This window comes from Hypanus sabinus, chromosome 8 (assembly GCF_030144855.1).
Source record: "Hypanus sabinus isolate sHypSab1 chromosome 8, sHypSab1.hap1, whole genome shotgun sequence".
Classification (NCBI taxonomy): domain Eukaryota; kingdom Metazoa; phylum Chordata; class Chondrichthyes; order Myliobatiformes; family Dasyatidae; genus Hypanus; species Hypanus sabinus.
The window spans coordinates 160,576,547-160,596,932 of NC_082713.1; the positions used below are offsets into that span (position 1 = coordinate 160,576,547).

General features: G+C 37.9%; 1 protein-coding gene across 5 annotated transcripts in view; it reads left to right on the plus strand.

Moving 5' to 3' along the window:
• ptprq (protein tyrosine phosphatase receptor type Q) overlaps window positions 1-20,386 on the plus strand; it is a 171,284-nt gene that overhangs the window by 135,962 nt on the left and 14,936 nt on the right. For 3 of the 5 annotated variants that reach the window (XM_059978390.1, XM_059978392.1, XM_059978393.1), the window contains exons 48-53: window positions 3,687-3,760; window positions 6,613-6,712; window positions 7,101-7,229; window positions 9,672-9,716; window positions 15,850-15,931; window positions 19,110-19,200. In XM_059978390.1, coding sequence (XP_059834373.1) covers window positions 3,687-3,760; window positions 6,613-6,712; window positions 7,101-7,229; window positions 9,672-9,716; window positions 15,850-15,931; window positions 19,110-19,200 — 521 coding nt within the window. The other 2 variants (XM_059978394.1, XM_059978391.1) reach the window with 2 other exon arrangements.

A 20,386-nucleotide genomic window follows, 5' to 3' on the forward strand; every position in this document is an offset into this window, starting at 1 on the left:
AAATTTAAGAGTTTTACTGGAACAAATTATTGGAACACAACTTCCACACAACCCAATATTATTCTTACTAGGTGATATTGAAGGGATAAAACCGAAACCCAAATTGAACAAATATCAGAAAGAATTCATAAAAATTGCATTGGCAGTAGCCAAAAAGGCTATTGCAGTTACTTGGAAATTGGATTTATACTTGAGTATAGATCATTGGAAGAATGAAATTTTCAGCTGCATTCCACTTGAAAAATTACTTATAATTTAATAAATAAATATGATATATTTCTGAAAATTTGGCACCCTTATTTACAAAAGATGGGATTAAGTATATAGGTGCTCTGAAGATAAAATTATTGGTCATCTGGGGAAAGAAATAAATATATATATTAAAGCTATTTTGAACTCCATGGAGCATGTGGGGATCTTCCAATATCCAGGCACTCTTTCTTTCTTTGTTTTTCCTTTTTTTCTTTCTTTTTTTCTCCTCTTTTTCATATATATATATATGGATATGTTAGGGGGGAGGGGGAGGAAAAAAAACAAATTTCATGACATATGCCGATGATGTTACAGAAAGTGATCAACCAGTCTGCAATAGAACTCCTTATTGTATAGGAGACTACATTGTGAATGCAATATACTAAACTAAAACGACATGTAGTTAAATCACTAATATCAGAAAGAGTATTTAGGCCCTGGGCCCTAGGTGCTGGACAGTTGGGAGGGAAGTGTGAAAGGAAGTTTTGCATTGGAAGGTTTTATCAAAAGGAACTGATGGAAATAGAAAGGTGAATCGAAATCTGGAGTAAGTGGTCCCTTGGGACTGCTGAAGTCTGTGAGAGTGTAGAGGCATCTGAGCGTGGTATTCATTTGGAAGTGTAAGAAGTCAGAGAACAGACTCAACGGAACAAGAACGCCAATGGCATATAAAATGAGGACAAGGAGGATAGATAGGTAGATAGATACGTTATTGATCCCCAAGGGAATTACAGTGTCAAAGTAGCATTACAAGTGCACAGATATACAAATATTACAAAAGAAGTAAGAAGGAATAAAAAATAAGTTACCTCAAACAGTCTAACACGAGAGGTCATCACTTCCCTGGCTATAGGTTGACTTATTATAGAACCCAATGACCCAGGGTAAGAATGACCTCATATAGTGCTCTTTGGAGTAGCGCAGTTGTCTTAGTCTATTATTAAAAGTGCTCCTCTGTTCAGCCAAGGTGGCATGCAGAGAGAGAGAAATATTTGTCCAGAATTGCCAGGATTTTTTGTAGGGTCCTTTGTTCAGCCACAGTCTCCAGTGTGTCCAGTTTGAGCCAGTCTTTCTAATCAATTTTTTGAGCCAATTGGCTTCACCCAGGTTGAAGCCACTGCCCCAGCGCACCACTGCGGAGAAGATTGTACTGGTAGCGACAGACTGGTGTACAAATTCTTCCACCAGGGCCCTGTATACATCCTCCCATCCTCCCTTTGTACATCCAACTATTGCTGAGTCATCGGAGAATTTCTGCAGATGACAAGACTCAGTTTTGTATCTAAAGTCCGAGGTAGACGGGGTTTACAGGACGGGAACCAATACAGTTCCTGTGGGGCCCCAGTGCTGCTTATAGCCCTGTCCTACTCTGGTTCTAGGAATGGGGAAAAACAGTGAGAGCAGAATTCGCCGTCAGGAGCCTTGTCAACTATGTAAGATGTTTTTTCTATGAAACTATGTAATCCAACTATGTAAGATGGATTTTCTGGTGTAGTCTGTTTTGTCATGTGCTTTTGTGATATCATTCTGGAGTTTTTAACTGCATTGTATTTGTGATTTCTAAATGACAATAAACTGAATCTGAATCTGAAGATGTTATCCATGGCTGAGAATAAAGTCAAACATCTTGGAAATAGCATTGTTGGGAATTGGTATTGATATCGTGATATTATTGTCACGTACTGAGATACAGCAGGAATTTTAAGTTTTGTCAGCTGGCCATGAAGATCATCCAAAACAATTCTTTCAGTATTACAGCTGTAGAATCAGTTCTCAAGCGGTAGTATACAAAGACAATATGGGCCATATTCCATAAATTTAATCTAAGTATTAACCCTCTGCACACCATGATAAAATAAATGAATGAAATCAACTACATGATGCATTAAACTTAATATTTTGATCAGCACAAGAGATGCTGGAAATCCAGAACAACACACACAAAATGCTGGGGGATCTCAGCAGGTCAGGCAGCATCTATGGAAATGAATGAACTGTCGATGTTTAGGACTGAGACCCTTCTTCAGGACTGAAAAGGAAGGGGAATTAGGTAGGCGTAGAGGAGGACAAGCTAGAAAGTGAAGCCACATGGGTGGGAGAGGGGTGATGAAAAAGGAAACTGGGAGTCGATGAGTGGAAAAGGCAAAGAGGTGGAGAAGAACAAATCTGATAGGAGAGGAGAGTGGACCATAGGGGGAAGGGAAGGAGAAGAGGAACCAGGGGAGGTGATAGGCAGGTGAGGAGAAGAGGTAAGAAGCCAGAGTGGGGAAATTGAAGAAAAGGGAATAAGGAGGGGGATAAATTACTGGAATTTGGAGAAATCGATGTTCATGCCATCAGCTTACAGGCTACCTATATGGAATATGGGGGGGGGGGGGGAGTTGCTTCTCCAACCTGAGAGTGGCCTCATAGAAGTAGAAGAGGAGGCTAAGGACTGAAATGTTGGAAAGGGAATGGGGAGAGAAATTGAAATGGTTGGCCTCCAGGAAATCCAACTTTTTCCAGATGGAACTGATGTGGTCGACAAAATGATGTCCCCCAGTCTACATTGGGTCTCACCAGTGTAGTAAAGGCCACATTGGAGACATCGGATACAATAGATAATCCCAACAGATTTGCAGGTGAAATTTTGCCTTGCCCTGCAGAACCATTTGAGGACCAGAATGGAGGTGATTGGGCATGTGTAGTACTTCTGCCATTTGTGGGATAAGTGCCAGGTTGGAGATTAGTGGGGAGGGATGAATGGACAAGGGAATCACAGAGGAAGTGATCCCTGGGGAAGGCAGAGAGGGGAAGAGAAGGGAAGTAAAGATGTGTTTTGTGGTTGGATCCTGTTGAAGATGGCGGAAGTTACAGAGATGGACGTGTTGGATGTGGAAGTTCATGGAGTGATAGGTGAGGACAAGCAGAACTCTATCCCTGTTGAGGCAGTGAGAATATGGGGTAAGTGCTGATATCCAGATAAAGGAGGAGATATGGGTGAGGGCAGCATCAATGGTGGAAGAAGGGAAAAGGAGGGCATCTGTGATGTCCTGAGAAAGAGTGTCAACCTCAGTGCATAGAGGTACCATTGAGCCAAAACTGACATGATGAGTTGGTTCAGATCGCAGTAGTCTAATGATCTTACATCAGGATTCACAATGCTATCACTGCTGGAGGCATTGGAATTTGCAGATCAACTTGAGTGTGTTAGGTGAGCTGCTGGATTGTGCAGCTCGATGGGCTGGAAAGGCCTGCTCTGCAGTCTATCGCGAAATAAATCAATAAATATATGTATAGCTATATCTATAAGACATTCAGGCTTGCTTTTGGAGTAGACTAATATTAATATGTGAGAGTATCATAATCCATTTTTTTTACAAATTAGTGAAGAAAAGAGTAAAATGGTGTTTCCCACTCAACTTTATTTATCATAATTTTTTCATTTTTCTTAGATTCAAATTTCGGGCAACAAACTTTCAAGACCAATTTACAGATTCTGATTACTCTGATCCAGTCAAAACACTAGGTAATTTATGCAAAATAGCCTTCCCTTTTCTGGCAGTATTATTATGTATATTTGACTACTTCATTTACGATGGTGCGAGTGCTTAGTGTTAGTCATTCGAGATGATGAAAGGTGTTGATCTTAAATTCAGTTGCTAGAACATAAATATAGTGCTGTAACGCTTGTGCTAAAATGGTGCCACCTCAATAGCGTATGCCTGTTCTGTTCATCGCCACTAGAGTAAGAGGTTCTGCTTCCATCCATAATGATCTGCATTCCTGTTCCTGATGATTTCTGATTGTATATTCCAGGTCTATTTCTCTAAAAATATCAAACATCAATTTCTGCCTCAGCATCATTTATATGTAGACATATCACACATACAGAAGTGGTCAAATCAGAGTTGCACTTTACACTATATATGCCAATCAACTTTTACAATTGATCTCAGACCTTAAGTTCAAACTTATTGCAGAGTTTGAGAGGATAAATATAGGGGTAGTGTTTCCTTGACTGGGATATCTGATACCAGCGATCACAATAAGGTGTCTGCCATTCAGGATTAATTGAAGAAACTGATGCACACAGTGCGTCGTGAATTTTTGGAATTTTCCACCCAAGACTGGTGTGGAAACTTATTCTCTGAGTATATTCAAATCAGAGATCAATATATTTTTGAACACAAAAGAAATTGTGGAATATGGAGCTAGTACAGGAAAATGACAGAAGACAAAAATCACCGAGTATCTTAGTCTGCTCATGCTTGTGTTTCATACACTCTAATTATCATACAATTGTGCCTCAGATTGTGCTATAACAATAAATGGCCCTCATGTATTTTACCATTTTGACAATAGCTTTTAGGCTCCAAAGGCTCCCCATGCTCAATCCTCATCGATTCTACAGAAACATGGAGCTTTGACAAGAGGATTACCGTTTAAAAATTTGCCACTATATACAATTTATTTTTGACCATGCAATGCTGAAAACTGCTAATAATCTTCATTTATAGTGCTGATAAGAACATTCATTGAAATTTAAATGTTGGCCTGAGAAACTTAAAAACTGATTGCATTCTGTTTACACCAAAAGGAATATCCACTGTTCTGTTTATGAGGTCAACATTGAAACTTATAAGCTATGTGAAAATTGTAAATTTAAGAATCAATGCCAGGCCCAGGAATTAAAAATCATATTGACAAACAACTGCTTGAGAAACTCAGCTGGTCAAAACCCTATATTAAAGCAATTGTATATTCAAAGTTGAAAGGAAATTTTATTATCATACATTTATGCCATTATATACAACCTTGAGATTCATTTTCTTGTGGGTATACTTAATAAATCTGTAGAATAATAACCATAAAAGAATCTATGAAAGACCGCCTAACTACGGTGTTCAACCACAGTGCAGAAGACAACAAACCGTGCAAATACAAAAAGAATAAATAATAAATAAGCATTCAATCTTGAGAACATGAGATGAAGAATCCTTGAAAGTGTGTTCGTATTATAGCAGAAATGGAAAGGCATTGGTTTTGATAGTGCGTACCAATCTGAGTGGTATTCTGGGTTCTGCTAGCCAACATCCTGCATCACTACTAAGAAAGCACTTTAATTTTGATTAGTTTGGTATATATTGTAGAACTTCTAACACAACAAATATTTCACTAGTAAAACATAGAAAATAAAGTCAGTATAATTGTTAAAGTAAAACTGCCAAATATTATTGTCCTTTTAACTTAGCTTGTAATCTGTTATCTGTTACAGAATTAATTCCACAGCATTTTCAGTATTAATTCTTCAGTGGGAACATTGATGTATAAAACTATTAACTATAGCTACCAAACTTTGTACTAGAGTGTTAATTAATCATTTATTCTGATTTTTTTAAAATCTTAATCATTAGGAAGGTACCTTGTGTCATAAGAATCAGGGTATGAAATAGTTAAATTGTTTATACAGGGCACTGATTTCACCGAGTTTAATGAACCTGTATAAACAAAGCTTTGTTGCTTCATGCAGTTCAAAGCAACTAACGATGGTGAAACAAGAGTCCTGTGTTTTCCTAATTTTGCTTCCAATTATTTTCTGCAGTTCTTTGATTTTGTTGGTTCATTTGTTTTACTCTTCAAGGACTTTAATGATTTTTAAAAAGTTAGCTGATTTTTGCAGCTATGTTACAATATGCTATAAAAGTGTACACTTTCCATAAGTCTTTCACCAGGATTTTCTCCTGAACTAGGATTACATTTCACTTCCTAAATTATAGTTTAAATTTATGTGATTTTGATTCCTATCTAAGCAAATGGATTCTTTATCACTTCATTAATGAGGAAATTCACTGTACTTATATCTACCAGAAAGTTTAATGAGATCTTGAGATCTGTGAAAGTATATCATTTACACTTTCTCTGCTGGAGAAATGCTTGGAGTGAGCATTTTGGGCCCTAGAGTTTATCCCACTTCCTTGGAGAACCTGAGAGTTAATAACCTCTATCCTGTCGACTAATGGCAAGAATACCAACCCAACAGCATTCTTATGAAGTCAGTGGGATTTACAAAATCCAAGCTTTATTTCGAGAAAGCAAATATGTTTCTCATTCGGAATGTTACACATCTGCTCCAGGAAGACATCTGAAACATTGTTTGGCAGATTATTGTCTTTTAAAGACAAAATGTATTTGCGGTTTTGAAAAGCATCAGATGTGATACTAGACTTCAAAGTACAGTATAACTCATTCTATATAATAAAGGCGCAATTATAAAGAATAAGGCTATTAGTGGAATTGTAGTATAAAGAAGCAGTGCTATTGGATAACTGTAATTAGAAACATTAAGCATTCTTTTCCAACACACTCTTGATTTTGCAGCTGAAGGTTTGTCGGGAAGAACGATTGAAATAGTACTCGCAGTGACTTTGTGTGTGCTTTCTATCGTCCTGCTTGTGATTGTTGGCTATGTTATTGCAAGGTAGGATGGATAAATCTTACAGATGCTCAAACTTATTTTAATAAAACTAACTTACCCAGAGATTATTCTGACAACTTCAGTATATAGTTAATCAAAATACTGCTATTAATTTAGGGATAATACTATTTAATTAGTCACAAAATTTCTCTATGTATTTGTACTATTGCATCAAAGTATATAAGAAGCTTGAAAATACTCCAGCTCTCAATCTTACTCCAAGTTTCTTTTAGGCAAGGAAATGTCCTCAGTATTTTTACATTGTTTTGTCGGAATTTAACTTGTATCAGAATGCAAATTTCTTCCAGTCTGTGTCTCCTTGAAGACAAAGGAATTGTTTGCTGTATTTAATAATCTTCCATGTCTGCTTGTGTTGGTAATCCATAAACAGAATAAGGCAGAAGCAGAAGGAAGGTGGTACATACTCTCCAAGGGATGCAGAAATTATTGACACTAAATTCAAACTGGACCAGATGATCGCAGTGACAGACCTGGAGCTAAGGGAGGAGAAGCTGACTCGGTGAGCTTCAGATGTGCAAGTAACCAAGGGGTCCTGACCCTATTCTGACCACTGCTTGTTTGGAAGTGTTTGCGGTGCTGTAATTTACTGAGGTCACTCAATTCCTTTTCAGAAGGTAAAATCTCATCTTTCAGCCACTTCACATCAAAAACAGATGAAGGACCTCCTTGAGCATGAAACAACACAGCAAAATATTGTTTCTGCTTAAAAATGGGATGTCCCTAGATTTGAATGGATATATAACATTGTTTTAATTATTGTTCTAACATGATGCTTAAGCTTCATTCTGGAATCGATCTAAGTCTTAATTGGTCAAAAGTATTTTTTTTCCAAGCTTAATCTGAAAAGTGTGAGTTTATTACTGAGTGTACCTCAATGTGTAACAACTTGTGTCATTATCTTCTTTCTGTGCCCTGACCTAAAATTGAGATTATAATTTGCTTATTAAATGTCATTTTCTTTATAAATTCCTTAATTCGACAAGGAAGAATTCAGATAAATAAAATAAAATTGAAATTGAATATCATACAGTTTGTTAAGTTTAATAGAACATTTAGGTTACATGTTTTCATTGAAAACAGTGATCAAAATCACGGTAGTGTAGTGTTTAGCTCAATAACTTAGTTCAATTCCCACCACTGCCTATATGGAGTTCGTACATTCTCCCAGTGACCATCTGTGGTTCCTCCATGTCTCCCGTTTCCTCCCACAGTCCAAAGACATACTAGTTGGTAGGTTAATTGGTCATTGTAAATTGTCTCGTGCTTAGTCTAGGATTAAATCGGGTGGGGGGGGGGGATTGCTGGGTGATATGGCTTAAAGGGCTGGAAGGGCCTACTCCACTCTGTATTTCAGTAAAACTTTAAAAATATATATTAAAACAATTAGGAATGTAGGACCTAACAGATTATGTTGCAGAGTGCAACATTTAAAATATTTATGGTTTTTAATGGTGAGAGTAATCTGTAAGTCAGTATGGTAAGACTGAAAGTTAAAAATTAAATTTATTGGCCTAAGCATTTAACCATTGTTTCTAATACAGATTTTTTTTTCCGGAAACCCAAGTTGAGGAGGAAATATCACCATGCCAAAAATCTGGTGCCCAGACTGAAGCACGTGTTTCTGATATTCTCTTTCTGGTGATATGTGTCCTCTGATGGTTTTACACATCAAATATCTGATGACTGTCTCCTGATAGCCCGAAATCAGGATTGAATTTTTGTTGACGTCTGCACCCATGCCTTCTTCCCCTATAAAGGTTAGGACTCAGAATTATAAATTTAGATCACCTTTTCAGTCCCAAGTATGCATTGAAATCTTGCCATTGTTAAAATTCTATCCCTATTCTAATGAAACTCCCCAGTGTGGTCTAGATGATCCAGATAATGGTTGTTCATCTTCTGTCGTTTATTCATCCTCATGGTGGATTGAATTCTCATCACTGGGCTGCCATTAACGGTGAGTCCTGTCACCACCCATTGAAGGAGGTCAAAAGCCTACTTTATTTAGATGGAGGTCTATTTGCAAGCCTGTACATTATGGATCAGACATGACTTATCCGTGTATGCAAGTGCCATTCATCTTCCTGTAAATAGAATTTGTAAATGTCAGAATTAAAATGTAACCTTGGGGAAGTTTGAATCAGCAAATATAATGCAGACTTGTTAGAGTTAATAGAACCAAGTACTTTATAGTTCTACAACTTAATTCACAATAAAGTGGGAGAAAAGCTGAAGCAAGTAAAATAAATCTAAAATTCAATGTTTCTGCTTCTTCTTCCTGGGCCCTAGCTCCCAATGGAGCATAGGCTATTGATACTCTCCTGCCCCCCCCCCCCCCCGCCCCCGTCCAAAGTCGATGGTCTGGTTAGAATTCATTAATGTTTCTGTAGTCCATTGTATCTACTGTACAGGGGATTGGCCTCTACAGCTTCACCAGAGCCCTGTTGGCCGGCCTTACCCATCTCCACCTCTCACGACAGTGACGTAGGGTCAGACTTTGAGAGGCAATTCCATGTTTCCAAGGTTATACAACTAGAGTTTACCTGAGATAAAAAAATTCTACTACCTACAACTTTGAATAGTTTAAACTTAAAATATGTACTTAAATTTTCCTTAAAGGTTTATTTATGTGCATACTTGCATCTGTAAATTCTCTGTAAATTAACTATCACTAAATCATTATAAGAGTGGCCCTGTTTTGCAGCATGAATGTCATACATGTGGTTTGGTAATGTGTACGTCATGCTGGTGCAGTGTTGAAGATTTGCTTGTGTGGAAGCAACATTCAGTTCATTGGCTTGCTGACAAAAGTACCTGCATGTTACAAACCACTGTTCCAACTGAATGCATAAAAATCTGAGACCATACCTGGCACATTGGCTTTCAGGTTCAAAATTCTGGTTACCTCCAAACTAACATTCTGATGGCTCCTTTCTTCCAGTTATTCCTCGCTATTCTTTAGACGCAAGGAGATTTATGTCATCCAGTAAGTGAAGTATTCATTCTCTTAAGAGTGCTGTTATCCTGACACAGGCAAGGAGTCAACTGTTTTGTGCCCCTGCCAATGTCTCATCAGTTCCTTATCATCCCATATTTCATTAAGAATCAAATAAAACCAAGCTACCAAAGTTCAAAATACATTTATCATCAAAGTGTGTCTACATTATACAACGATGAGAATGGTCTCCCAACAGACAGCCATGAAACAAAAAAATCCATGAGAAAACAAAACATGAAGCAATAAACACTAACATATAGCGTTCTGAACTGAAGTTCACAAAGAGTATTTGTCCACAGACACTTTCTTAATTGCGCGCAGAGCTGTGTAAGTGTCGCAGAGTAGCAAGCTGAACCAGCCAACCCTTGCCCCAGGCCCCGACACTCGTTGACCTTTTTCAATCTGGCCCAGCACCTAAATCATCGTCTGAACATCGGATTCATTCGCTTCGATACACTCTGGGATCTGGACCCAGCCACCTTGATTTGAACTGTACCTGACCTTTCTGATTCAGCCCGGAGCTTAAATCAATCGAACCTTGGGTCTTCCTTGGTCTTGGCGATGGGCCTGCTGTCTTGCCTTGCTTCGGCTCTGCCACGTTGGATTGCCTCCAAGTCCAAAAGGGTGATACAGACTATTGCTTGCAATGATTATTTGCCAGAAATAGAGTGATTTAGCAAAGCATTTTGTGATTTTCCTTGTTTCGTTAGCCACCAGCCAGAAGTCACTGAGATTCACCAGTGACATGTCAAGCTGGAAAAAAAGACATGTCTTTAGAGTGTTGACACATTGTTCTGCAAGCTAATCCTAAGCCACGTAGTGCTTTATTTTGTTTACAAATATCACTGGTCAATTCTAATTGCTCACTTCTTTCTAAGTTTCTGAAGTCTGTTTTGTTTTGAGCTGAAAATTGCAGACTTCAGCAAATGACTAAAATGCCTCCCATTGGTTAGTTGAGCCTAGGGAATACAATTCTTTGCCGGATACACAGAATAGAAAGTTTCCTTGTTCATTGTAATTGATTACAATTGGCCATTTTGCCCCTGTTTCAAAGGTATGAAGTCTTAGACATAAAATCCATTTTGTAGGAATTGACAAAGTTCTACTCAAGCAACGTTAGTAAAAGACAACATACTAATGTAATTAGCACCCATGCCTATAAGCACCACACATTCAGAAGGGTCCAGGCAGTGCATATGAAAATGGAATACTAAAAGGGTTTTAGCCTTTAGAGTAGAGACTTTGTGCAAGATAAGGACCAGGGACCTTAGGAAACTTTTTCAAGAAATGTTGTTCTTTTATTTAAAGTTTTAAACAATCATTGGATTTTCAACATAATTTTGTGCCTTAAAAGTTACCTTGAGTGCTATGTTTAAAGTAAGAATATAATATATTTTAGATCTTTGCTTTTAAAACACCATCTATCTTATTACTGTAAGAACTTACAGAAGCCTGTAGAAAATCCATCAGATTGTAAAGTCATGCAAAAATTGTTTGTTATGCTTCTGGTGCTATTCGATTGATATGAGACGTACTGCCTTTGCTCAACAATGCAACAGGTTGATGTTAATTATATTTGATAGCAGGGAAACTAATTACACATTTAGCAGTCTGAAGGAGGTAGACAAAAAGTTGAGGAAGGAAGTGAATTTGTATGTTTTAGAGAAGTTGTGCCATTAATAGAGGTTGGTAGTAACTTCACTTTTAGCAGTTTGTAACAATCTTCCAACAGATTGAAGACTATGGGAAGAACTATACTAAATTACGAGGGGTATAGATAGGGTAAATGCAAACAGATTTTTCTTCCACTGAGGTTGGGTGCGACTACAACTAGGGGCCATGGGTTAAAGGTGAAAGCTGAAAAGTTTAAGGGAAACATGAGGAAAAACTTCTTCACTCAGAGGGGCATGAGAGTGCGGAATTAACTTTCAACACAAGTGGTGCATGTGAGCTTGATTTCAACAGCTAGATACGTGGTAGGAGTATGAAGGGCTATGGTCCCAGTGCAGGTCAATGGGACTAGGCAGTTTAAATGGTTCGGCGTGGACTAGATGAGCCAAAGGGCCTGATTCTGTCCTGTACATTTCTATGATTCTATGACTCTATCCATGGACATCAAGTACTGCAGATGTTGGAATCTGGAGTGAAAAATAAACTGCGGGAGGATCTGACGCAGTGTCTTGACCCAAAGCACTAACCATCTCTTTGCCTCCACAGAGGCTGCTTCATCCACTCATTTCTTCCAGCATTTTAGTTTTTGCTGTGGCAAGATTCTTTTGATTATTATTAAGTTGCAGGGCCTGGCCTACAGGTTTTTGGATCTGAAGAGTTTGTCCTAGAGAGCATCTTCCTGGCATGTCTTCATGATGTTTTCTTGTCCTCTTCCATGAAATGTAATTTGAAAGCAGTATCTCATATTCAATAGAATAAGAATTTAAAAAGAACTGGAAAGAACATTTAAATTTAATACAGAGTAAAATGTGATTAATGATTAAACTTATAGGTTTTAATAGTCCTACAAATACTGCTTCCCTGGGCAAAGAGCTCCACAGATTCACTACTCTCTGGGAAAAACAGTTTCTCCTCATCTCAATCTTAAATTATTCCCCCTGAATCTTGAGGCTAAGTCCCTAGTTCTAGGCTCAGTGGTGTAATCTGGGTTGTGATTGATTCGGCTTGAGGGACTGCTACAGAAACTGCTGAGTCCAGCATCCAGACTGAGTGAATCATCAAGACCTGGGCATCAACAAAAAGGAGGCTGGAGACCCTGGGAGCTGCCACAGTCAAGGTCAAAGCTCTCAGGAGCTGTTGAAACAAATCTTGTTTTAACAATGAAGTGTAATATGTACATGAGCAAGGCAGTATCTACATTTGAATATTGCTGGAATTACAGATCCTCTGCATCTTTTGTGTTGATGACCTCTTGCTTGAAGTACTCCCGAGGTCTTTAGCCTTGATCTTGGCTGCTCCCAGGATCTCTGGGCTTCTTTTCGTTGATGTCCAGGGATTGGTGTTAATTCACCCAGTCCAGAAATCAGACTCATTAGTTTCTGCAGCAGACCTTCATACCAAACCAATCAAATCCTCAGATTGCAATATTGATCTGCAATGCCCCACAGAATGTTGACTGATAAAAATTTATGTAAATGACTGAATTCATTCATGTAATCATGTAATGACTATGTATTCAATAATACATACTGTACATAATGCATTACCTGATGAAATAAAAGTATACCATTTATAAGGCAATAATTTTTTTGAACTAAGGGACTTTGAGTATTGTGTTCCATTCTGGTAAGTACACTACAGAAAGGAATTGGTTGTGATGGAAGAATGGCAGAGGAGATTGAACTGAACATTGGCTGGACTGGAGGACTTTGGATATTGAGGAGAGATTGGATAGTCTCAGCTTGTTTTCCCTGGAGTGAAGGAAGCTGAGAGATGATCTGATTGATGTATAATGTTATGAGAGGGAGGTAGTCAAAATCCATTTCCGAAGATAGGTGTGTCAAAGGCAAGCGCAGGGATTTCAGTTAGGAGGGAGTTTTAAAAGGATCTGAGTGGTACATCTGGTACACAGAATGGTTATGGAACACAATGCCAGATGAGGTGGTAGAATTAGATACAATTACTGCATTTAAGAGGCACTTTGACATATACTCAATAGGCCGGATATTGGAAAGTAGATTCCTAATGGAGGCAAATGGGATTAATGTAGGTGGGCAAAATAGTCAGTGTGAATATGGTGGGCCAGAGGGGCCATTTCAGTGCTAAACCCCTCGACAACTATGAATTACTGTACAATGCAGGATTTGAATAAAGCAAATAGGACATAAATAATTAAATTTCATGATTTAATAAGAATTTTTAAGAGTAAGTGCCTCAAGATTCAGGGGGAATAAGACTCTGGTAAGAGTCTGAAGTAAAATCATAAATTAATCTTTTTATTTTTATGTACTGTTCTGCTTTATACAGTGGCTTGTGTAAATTTTAACTTCACTGATGTATTTTACTACTAGATGGACATTAGAGTTCAATATGCTGGTTTCTTTCATTTCTAATAGTGATGGCATCAGGTGATGCTAGCCCATACAGCAGAAGTTATGATAGTATTTATCTGTATCTTTATACTTCTAAATTTCAGAACTTTCTCCTGCTGCCAACAAAACAAAATTAGTGGATGTGTAGTTTTTTGACAAACCCTTGAACTATATTGTAGTTATGGAAAACAGGGATAATGTTTATGGCCATAACAAATTTAATAAAAAGTCATTATGTGCCCAGCTGCAAGATTCAGCTATAAAATTGCTTGAAGTAAAATTAATACTCTAAATGTGAAATGCATATTTAGAAAAAAACATTAAAATATATCATGAGAACATCTGTGAAAATGGACAGGACAGTAATTTATATGGGTTTTAAAGGGTAGAACCTTACAAAAATTCTAAAGTTTAAAAAAGTGCATAAAATTCTATAGTAATTAAAGGTGGTGTTCCAGTTACAAGAGCACATTAGAGAATCTTTTTTTGGAAAAGCAGAACCCTTAGAAGTCCTAAACATAAATATAATGGCCCTGAAGTTCCTGCAGTAAAATTTCTAGTTGTGTCATTCAGCAGTCACTCTGTAGAAACCTTTCGGATCAATGGAGAAAACCTAATTTGCTAGGCAATGGGTGCAAGTACCACTTAGGTTGCACTTGATCTATCTAGTTGCCCATCCTTGCCACAATCTGCAGTGTCCATCCATTGTGGGATCTTTCGAGGGGAAACCCACTCAAATCCAACCATGTTACACTTGATCCACTGAAGATGGAGCAACAGAGAGTGCAAAGGAGATTTACCAGGATGCTGCCTGGATTAGAGAGCATATGAGGGAAGGTAGAGCTGTCCAGGGCTTTACTCTTTTGGAGCAAAGGAGGATGAGAGGCAACTTAATAGAGGTGTATATGATTATGAGAGCCATTGAGTGGACAGACAGAAATCTTTTTCCCATGGCAGCAATGGCCGATACTAAAGGATATCCATTTAAGGTGAGTGGATTAAACTTTAGGGAAGATGTTAAGGATAGATTTTTTACTTAGAGAGTGTTGGGTGCCTGGAACACACTTCCAGGAATGGTGACAGAGGCTGACACAATGGGGGCACTTAAACGTCTCTTGGATATGCCCATGGATGTAAGTAAAATAGAGGGTTATGGGCTATGTCAGAGGGAAGGATGTTGATTGTTTATATTGGTTGGCAAAACATCATTGTTCAAGGGGACCATACTGTAATGTGCTGTTCTATGTTCGATGTTAAAATATTCAGTGACAAAAAATAAATGTTAAACATTAATAAATAATACTGAAAACTACATTGCTTAGTATATGCTCTAGTTATATCATACTGACTTTACATAACAGTTTTTAGAAAGTAATCATCAAATGCATTAAAAAGTGAATATGATCTCTTTTCTATTTTCATGATGCACACTGCCCTTCACTACCCTTAATGGTACTTCATTTTATATCCTAAAGAGTTGAAACACTTATAACGCTTCACAAAATATTTGCATTGCAGATTACTCAGTTATAGGAAGTCCCTCAAGTAAGTAGTTACAACTTGCTTTTTGTTCCTAGATTGATAACTTTTGATCTGTGATTTCTTTTCCATTTCTGTCAGATTAGAAGCCAAAATTCCAAATGGAGTATAAATCATAAAAGCATGACCAATTGCATGGTAACTGGAGAAGGGCTTTTTGTTTCCCTCTGGAATGAACTCATATGTCTGCGTTTTAACTTTGGAAGCAATGCTGGCTCTTTTAAAATCCCTTGGAGTGCAAGAAGCATGTGACTTTTAGAATCATAATACTTTGATTACACATATTTATTCCAATTTACAGGGAAAAAACATGGTTTTACATATTATCTTCAAAGAATGTTGGATCCTTTTGCTGTATTGATAAATATCTTTCCAAATAAGTTCACTGTTATTTCAAAATGTTTTCATCAAAAAGACTTGCACATTATTTTAAGGAGTTCTTGGAGTATAATCTACAGCAGAAATATTATACGTAGGTGGCAAATTTTAAACAGGACTGAACTAAGTTTGTCATTTTTTTTTACTTCTATCTACCCCAGGCCCATTAACAAGAAATCATTTCTGCAGCATGTGGAAGAGCTCTGTGTTAACAACAACTTGAAATTTCAAGAAGAATTTGCGGTATGTCTCCAACAGTTGTCACAACACACAAAGAATTTGCATGTCACAATTCATGTCTAGTTTAGTGCATGTGAGACTGGTAAGAACACTAGCCTTGATAATCAATACCTAGTTACCAGATCTGATGTTTATTTAGTAATGTTACACTGATTTAGATTCTTCACTATATGTGGTGACCTAATCGGAGTCATTTACCAACCGTGTCAGTGTAGGCTTATCCCTACCAGGCCACCCCATAATGACACTTTTCTTGCTAGGGTGTCATTCATTAGAGAAAGGTAGTTTATGGTTTTTAAATGTTCCGTTCTGCAAAAGCATCAAGATATTTTCAACACATTGGACTGCTCCTCAGTGAAGCCTGCATTTGTAATCTAGTTTTAAAACATGAAATTCAATTCCTGGAGCAGTCTATAATTTTGTCAGAGGAGAAATACAGGTCCCTCATGATCTTACTTGAAAAGGGATAGTGAGGCCAAAGAAGGAAGGGTAATTGATAAAAGGAATTATATAAAAGAAATATACTTAGTCCAAAATTATAGTGTTAATATTTGTTTCATATTATTTGGGGATGACTATATATTACCCTGAGATTCATTTTCGTGTGGGCATTCACAGTAAGTATAAAAAAGCAGAATAGAATCAATGAAAAACCACACGTGGCAGAGACAAACAACCAATGTGCAAAAAACAACACTGTGCAAATACAAAACAAACAAAATAATAATAAGTAAATAAGCAATAAGTATCGAGAACAAAAGATGAAGAATTCTTGAAGGCAAATTCATAGGTTGTGGGAACAATTCAGTGGTGAAGTGAGTGAAGTTATCTCCTCTGGTTCAGGAGCCTGATGGTTGAGGGGTAATAACTGTTCCTGTACCTGGTGGTGTGAGTCCTGAGGCTCCTGTACCTCCTTCCTGATGTCAGCAGTGAGAAGTGAACATGACCTGGATGTTGGGGGCCCGGTAACAGGACTCGTAGATGTGCTCAGTGGTGGGGAGGTGTTTACCATGATAGACTGGGCTGTATACACTATTGGCACAGTTTATTGTATTCTGCACTCTTGTTGTCTGCTCTAATGGTGTGTTCTTTCATTGATTCTATTATAGTTATTGAATTTATTGAATGTTCCCACCAGAAAACTAATCTCAGGGTTGTAATGGTGACATATTTGTATTTTGGTAGTAAATTTACTTCGACCATTTTGTAAGATTTTCTATATAAGGGCATTGCTGAATCCATACCAGGCTTTGATGCAGCTAATCAATATACTCTCCACCTCTCATCTATAGAGGTTTGTTGAAGTTTTAGCTGATGTGCCGAATTTTTGCAGACATCTAAGAAAGTAGAGGTGCTGCTGTGATTTCTTTGTAATGGGACTTACATGCTGGACCCAGGACAGATCCTCTGAAATGATAACACTGAGGAATTTAAAGTTGTTGATCCCCTTCACCTCTGATCCCCTGATGAGGATTGGCTTCTGTAAAGAGAATGAGATTTGGTTTAAATCAGAGGAACATTGTCTAGAGAAAATAGTCCTTTGAATCCATGCTTTCTGGCTCATTTTGTTTCTGACTTCCAAAATGTTTCCGTGTCAGACTTAAGTTTCTTTCCTTTTGACGAAAAGAGTTGTGTTGCTGCTGGCAGTCTTTCTGAACGAGGATGCCCGGTTTACTTGAATTACTCTGCGCTTCTCCCACAATACAGACTTATTTTCCCCGGATGTTGAGAGTGGGATAAGGCAGCCAGTGCAAAAACTTAGGGATCTTGTGAAATGGATTGAGCTTCAATTGGTGCCTACCAGCACAGTGCTGAGTCCAAGGCTATGGAGTATCCTGGCTCCCTACGACAGCTTACTGCTGCGAAAAGTTTTGCCACTGACTTTAAATGTTTAATAACCAAATTCAAATAACGTTTTAATAAAAATTAATACATTAAAATAAAATATTTCAAACACTTATCCACACTTAGCCATTTCCATGGTTTGAATGAGGCCCCCTGCAGTACCTGGCAGAAAGATGCTGTATGTAAAGAGCAGTCAACCCCTGATCTCAGCATCTCAGTGCTTTGCTTCTAGTCTGAAGAGTAAGACAAGCAAGTGCAGGAGTTAAGGTGCACTAGAGTATGAACTCCAGTGTGGCTGAGCTCATGATGTCAAACATCTTGATCCAGCTCATTAAATAGAAAGCATCCTCAACATTACGTGCATGTATCAATTCATCTTGGCTGCTTCATTATTAATAATAAATCCAAATAGTCAACTTTTTTTTCCTGTGTGTGGCACTTTTCTTTAGGAAAAATAATGACTCACTGATCTCCAAAATGGCTAACTATTCAACTGGCGGCTTTGTATAACTGGTTTATTTTAATACAATAACTGATACAATTTATTTATTGGGTGACTGTGCAGAATAGGCCCTTCCAGTCTTTTGAGCCACACCACCCAGCAATTTCCCTATTTAATCCCAGCCCAATCTTATGATGACCAATTGACCTACCAACCAGTCTTTGGACTGTGGGAGGACACTGGAGCACCCGGAGGAAACTCATGTGGTCACAGGATGAACATACAAACTCCTTACGGGCAGCAGCAGGACTTTCATCAAATCGAATTTACATTAAAATTAACTTCCTTAATCTTTGGATTACACTCTGCTGGGCTAGAACTTGCTGGGAAATGTAATGCATGAGAAACTTACTGCCCTGATTCTCTGTGAATTCAGTTCAATGGGGTCTCCGCGTCCCTTGTGCTGGAGGCAGTCACTCTCAGTTCACCCCTGAGCTTCACCTTATCCATCTTTGGATAAGGCTGTGTTATGATTCTCAGAATATTTAGTTGGTTGATAACTATATCTTAACTATATTGTTGATGACCCCTTCTGTACCTTACTGATATTAGGAAACCATGCCCCACGCTCTGGACTCATATTCACTTGCTATCCTACCTAATAACTTTAGGATCTCTACAATGGATTTGACAAATCTTTCTACTTTTAAACATTGTCCCATATGTTATAAGGCTTAATGGGGAATGCATTTAGCTTGAAAATAAATCTTTCATGCAGTATAATTATTCCAGATGTGCTAGAAGTTTATGAAGCACGAGCCAGCGTAAAGGGCTGGAAGGCCTAATCCTACTCCCATTTCTTATGCACCTTATTTATAAGACTCTTCTTTACAGGAACTCCCCAAGATAGGCCAAGAGCTCATATCATCTGACGCTGACTTGCCTTGGAACCGAACCAAAAATCGCTTTGCAAATATAAAACCATGTAAGTTATGTAAAATAAACTGGTAAAGGATTTTGTATACGGTATTTTCAAAACAATTTTTAGAGTTTAATTTTGAACACACTGACCAAAAGTTATAAAGTATTTGTTTTAAACCAAACACTTGTAAGACTGGCTAACAATACTTTTTATTCAGTCGTGTTATAGGTGAGTAAAACCCTCATGCTAAATAATGTCAAGAAATGCATGATGATTGTTCATTGGAGAATTCTTATATAAGAACACGGACCGATGTTCAGAAAAATATTTAGAAGTTATACTGGAGTAAATTCTTGCATAACATTAGTTAGAGTTGAAGCCAGAATAATCATAATTGTCACAACACATCCAGTAAGTAGAGTTATGCCAAAAATCAGTTCCATCTCCACTTTCACATGCTGTTTTCCAAATCAGATGTTTCCACATCTGGGAATGCTCACCAATTAGCTTGCAGTTGTTTTATCCAATCCCTCTATTTTAGCAAGTTGTTCTTAATTTCTTTCATACACATGGACCGCACACTATTCCTCAGTTAAGAGGTGTAGTGGGAAAGTTACATACCTTCTCTTCCCCAGTCTGCTCTTAAAATAACCACTAGGAGGTGCACAGGAGCCACAAGAAATAATTCATATTCTGGTCTTGTGTGTGAAGCAGCTGATTTTTACTCATCACTTTGCAGTGGTCATACAATCACATCAGTAGCTCACCATGTACGGAATCATCAGTTACAAACATATCACATCAAAATAAACAGCTGTTAAAATGTATGTCCAGAAACTGGATCAATTTCTCCGTTTTTTATATTCTTAATCATGCATAAAAGCCATTTGTACCAGTTTTGCATTGTTTCCTGTTGAAATCCTGCCCATCAAGAAATTGGAGCACACATAATTCACTTGAGTATGCGTGTCATTTCCCCTCATTATTCGTTCCCACAATGGCATTGACAGCTTTTATCAGGCTCGTTGTGCAAACAAGCCCTGTGGCCCAACTCATCCATGCTGACTAACTTGCCTACTTCAGCCAGTCCCATTTGTCTGCATTTACCATCTACCTCTCTAAATGTTTGCTATCCATGTACCCATTGCGATTGTATCCACCAATGGCACTTTCTCAGCGATCTGACTCTGTCTCATTACTTCCTTCAGTTTGACAGAAATTAGATTGGAAGATCACACTGACACCAAAG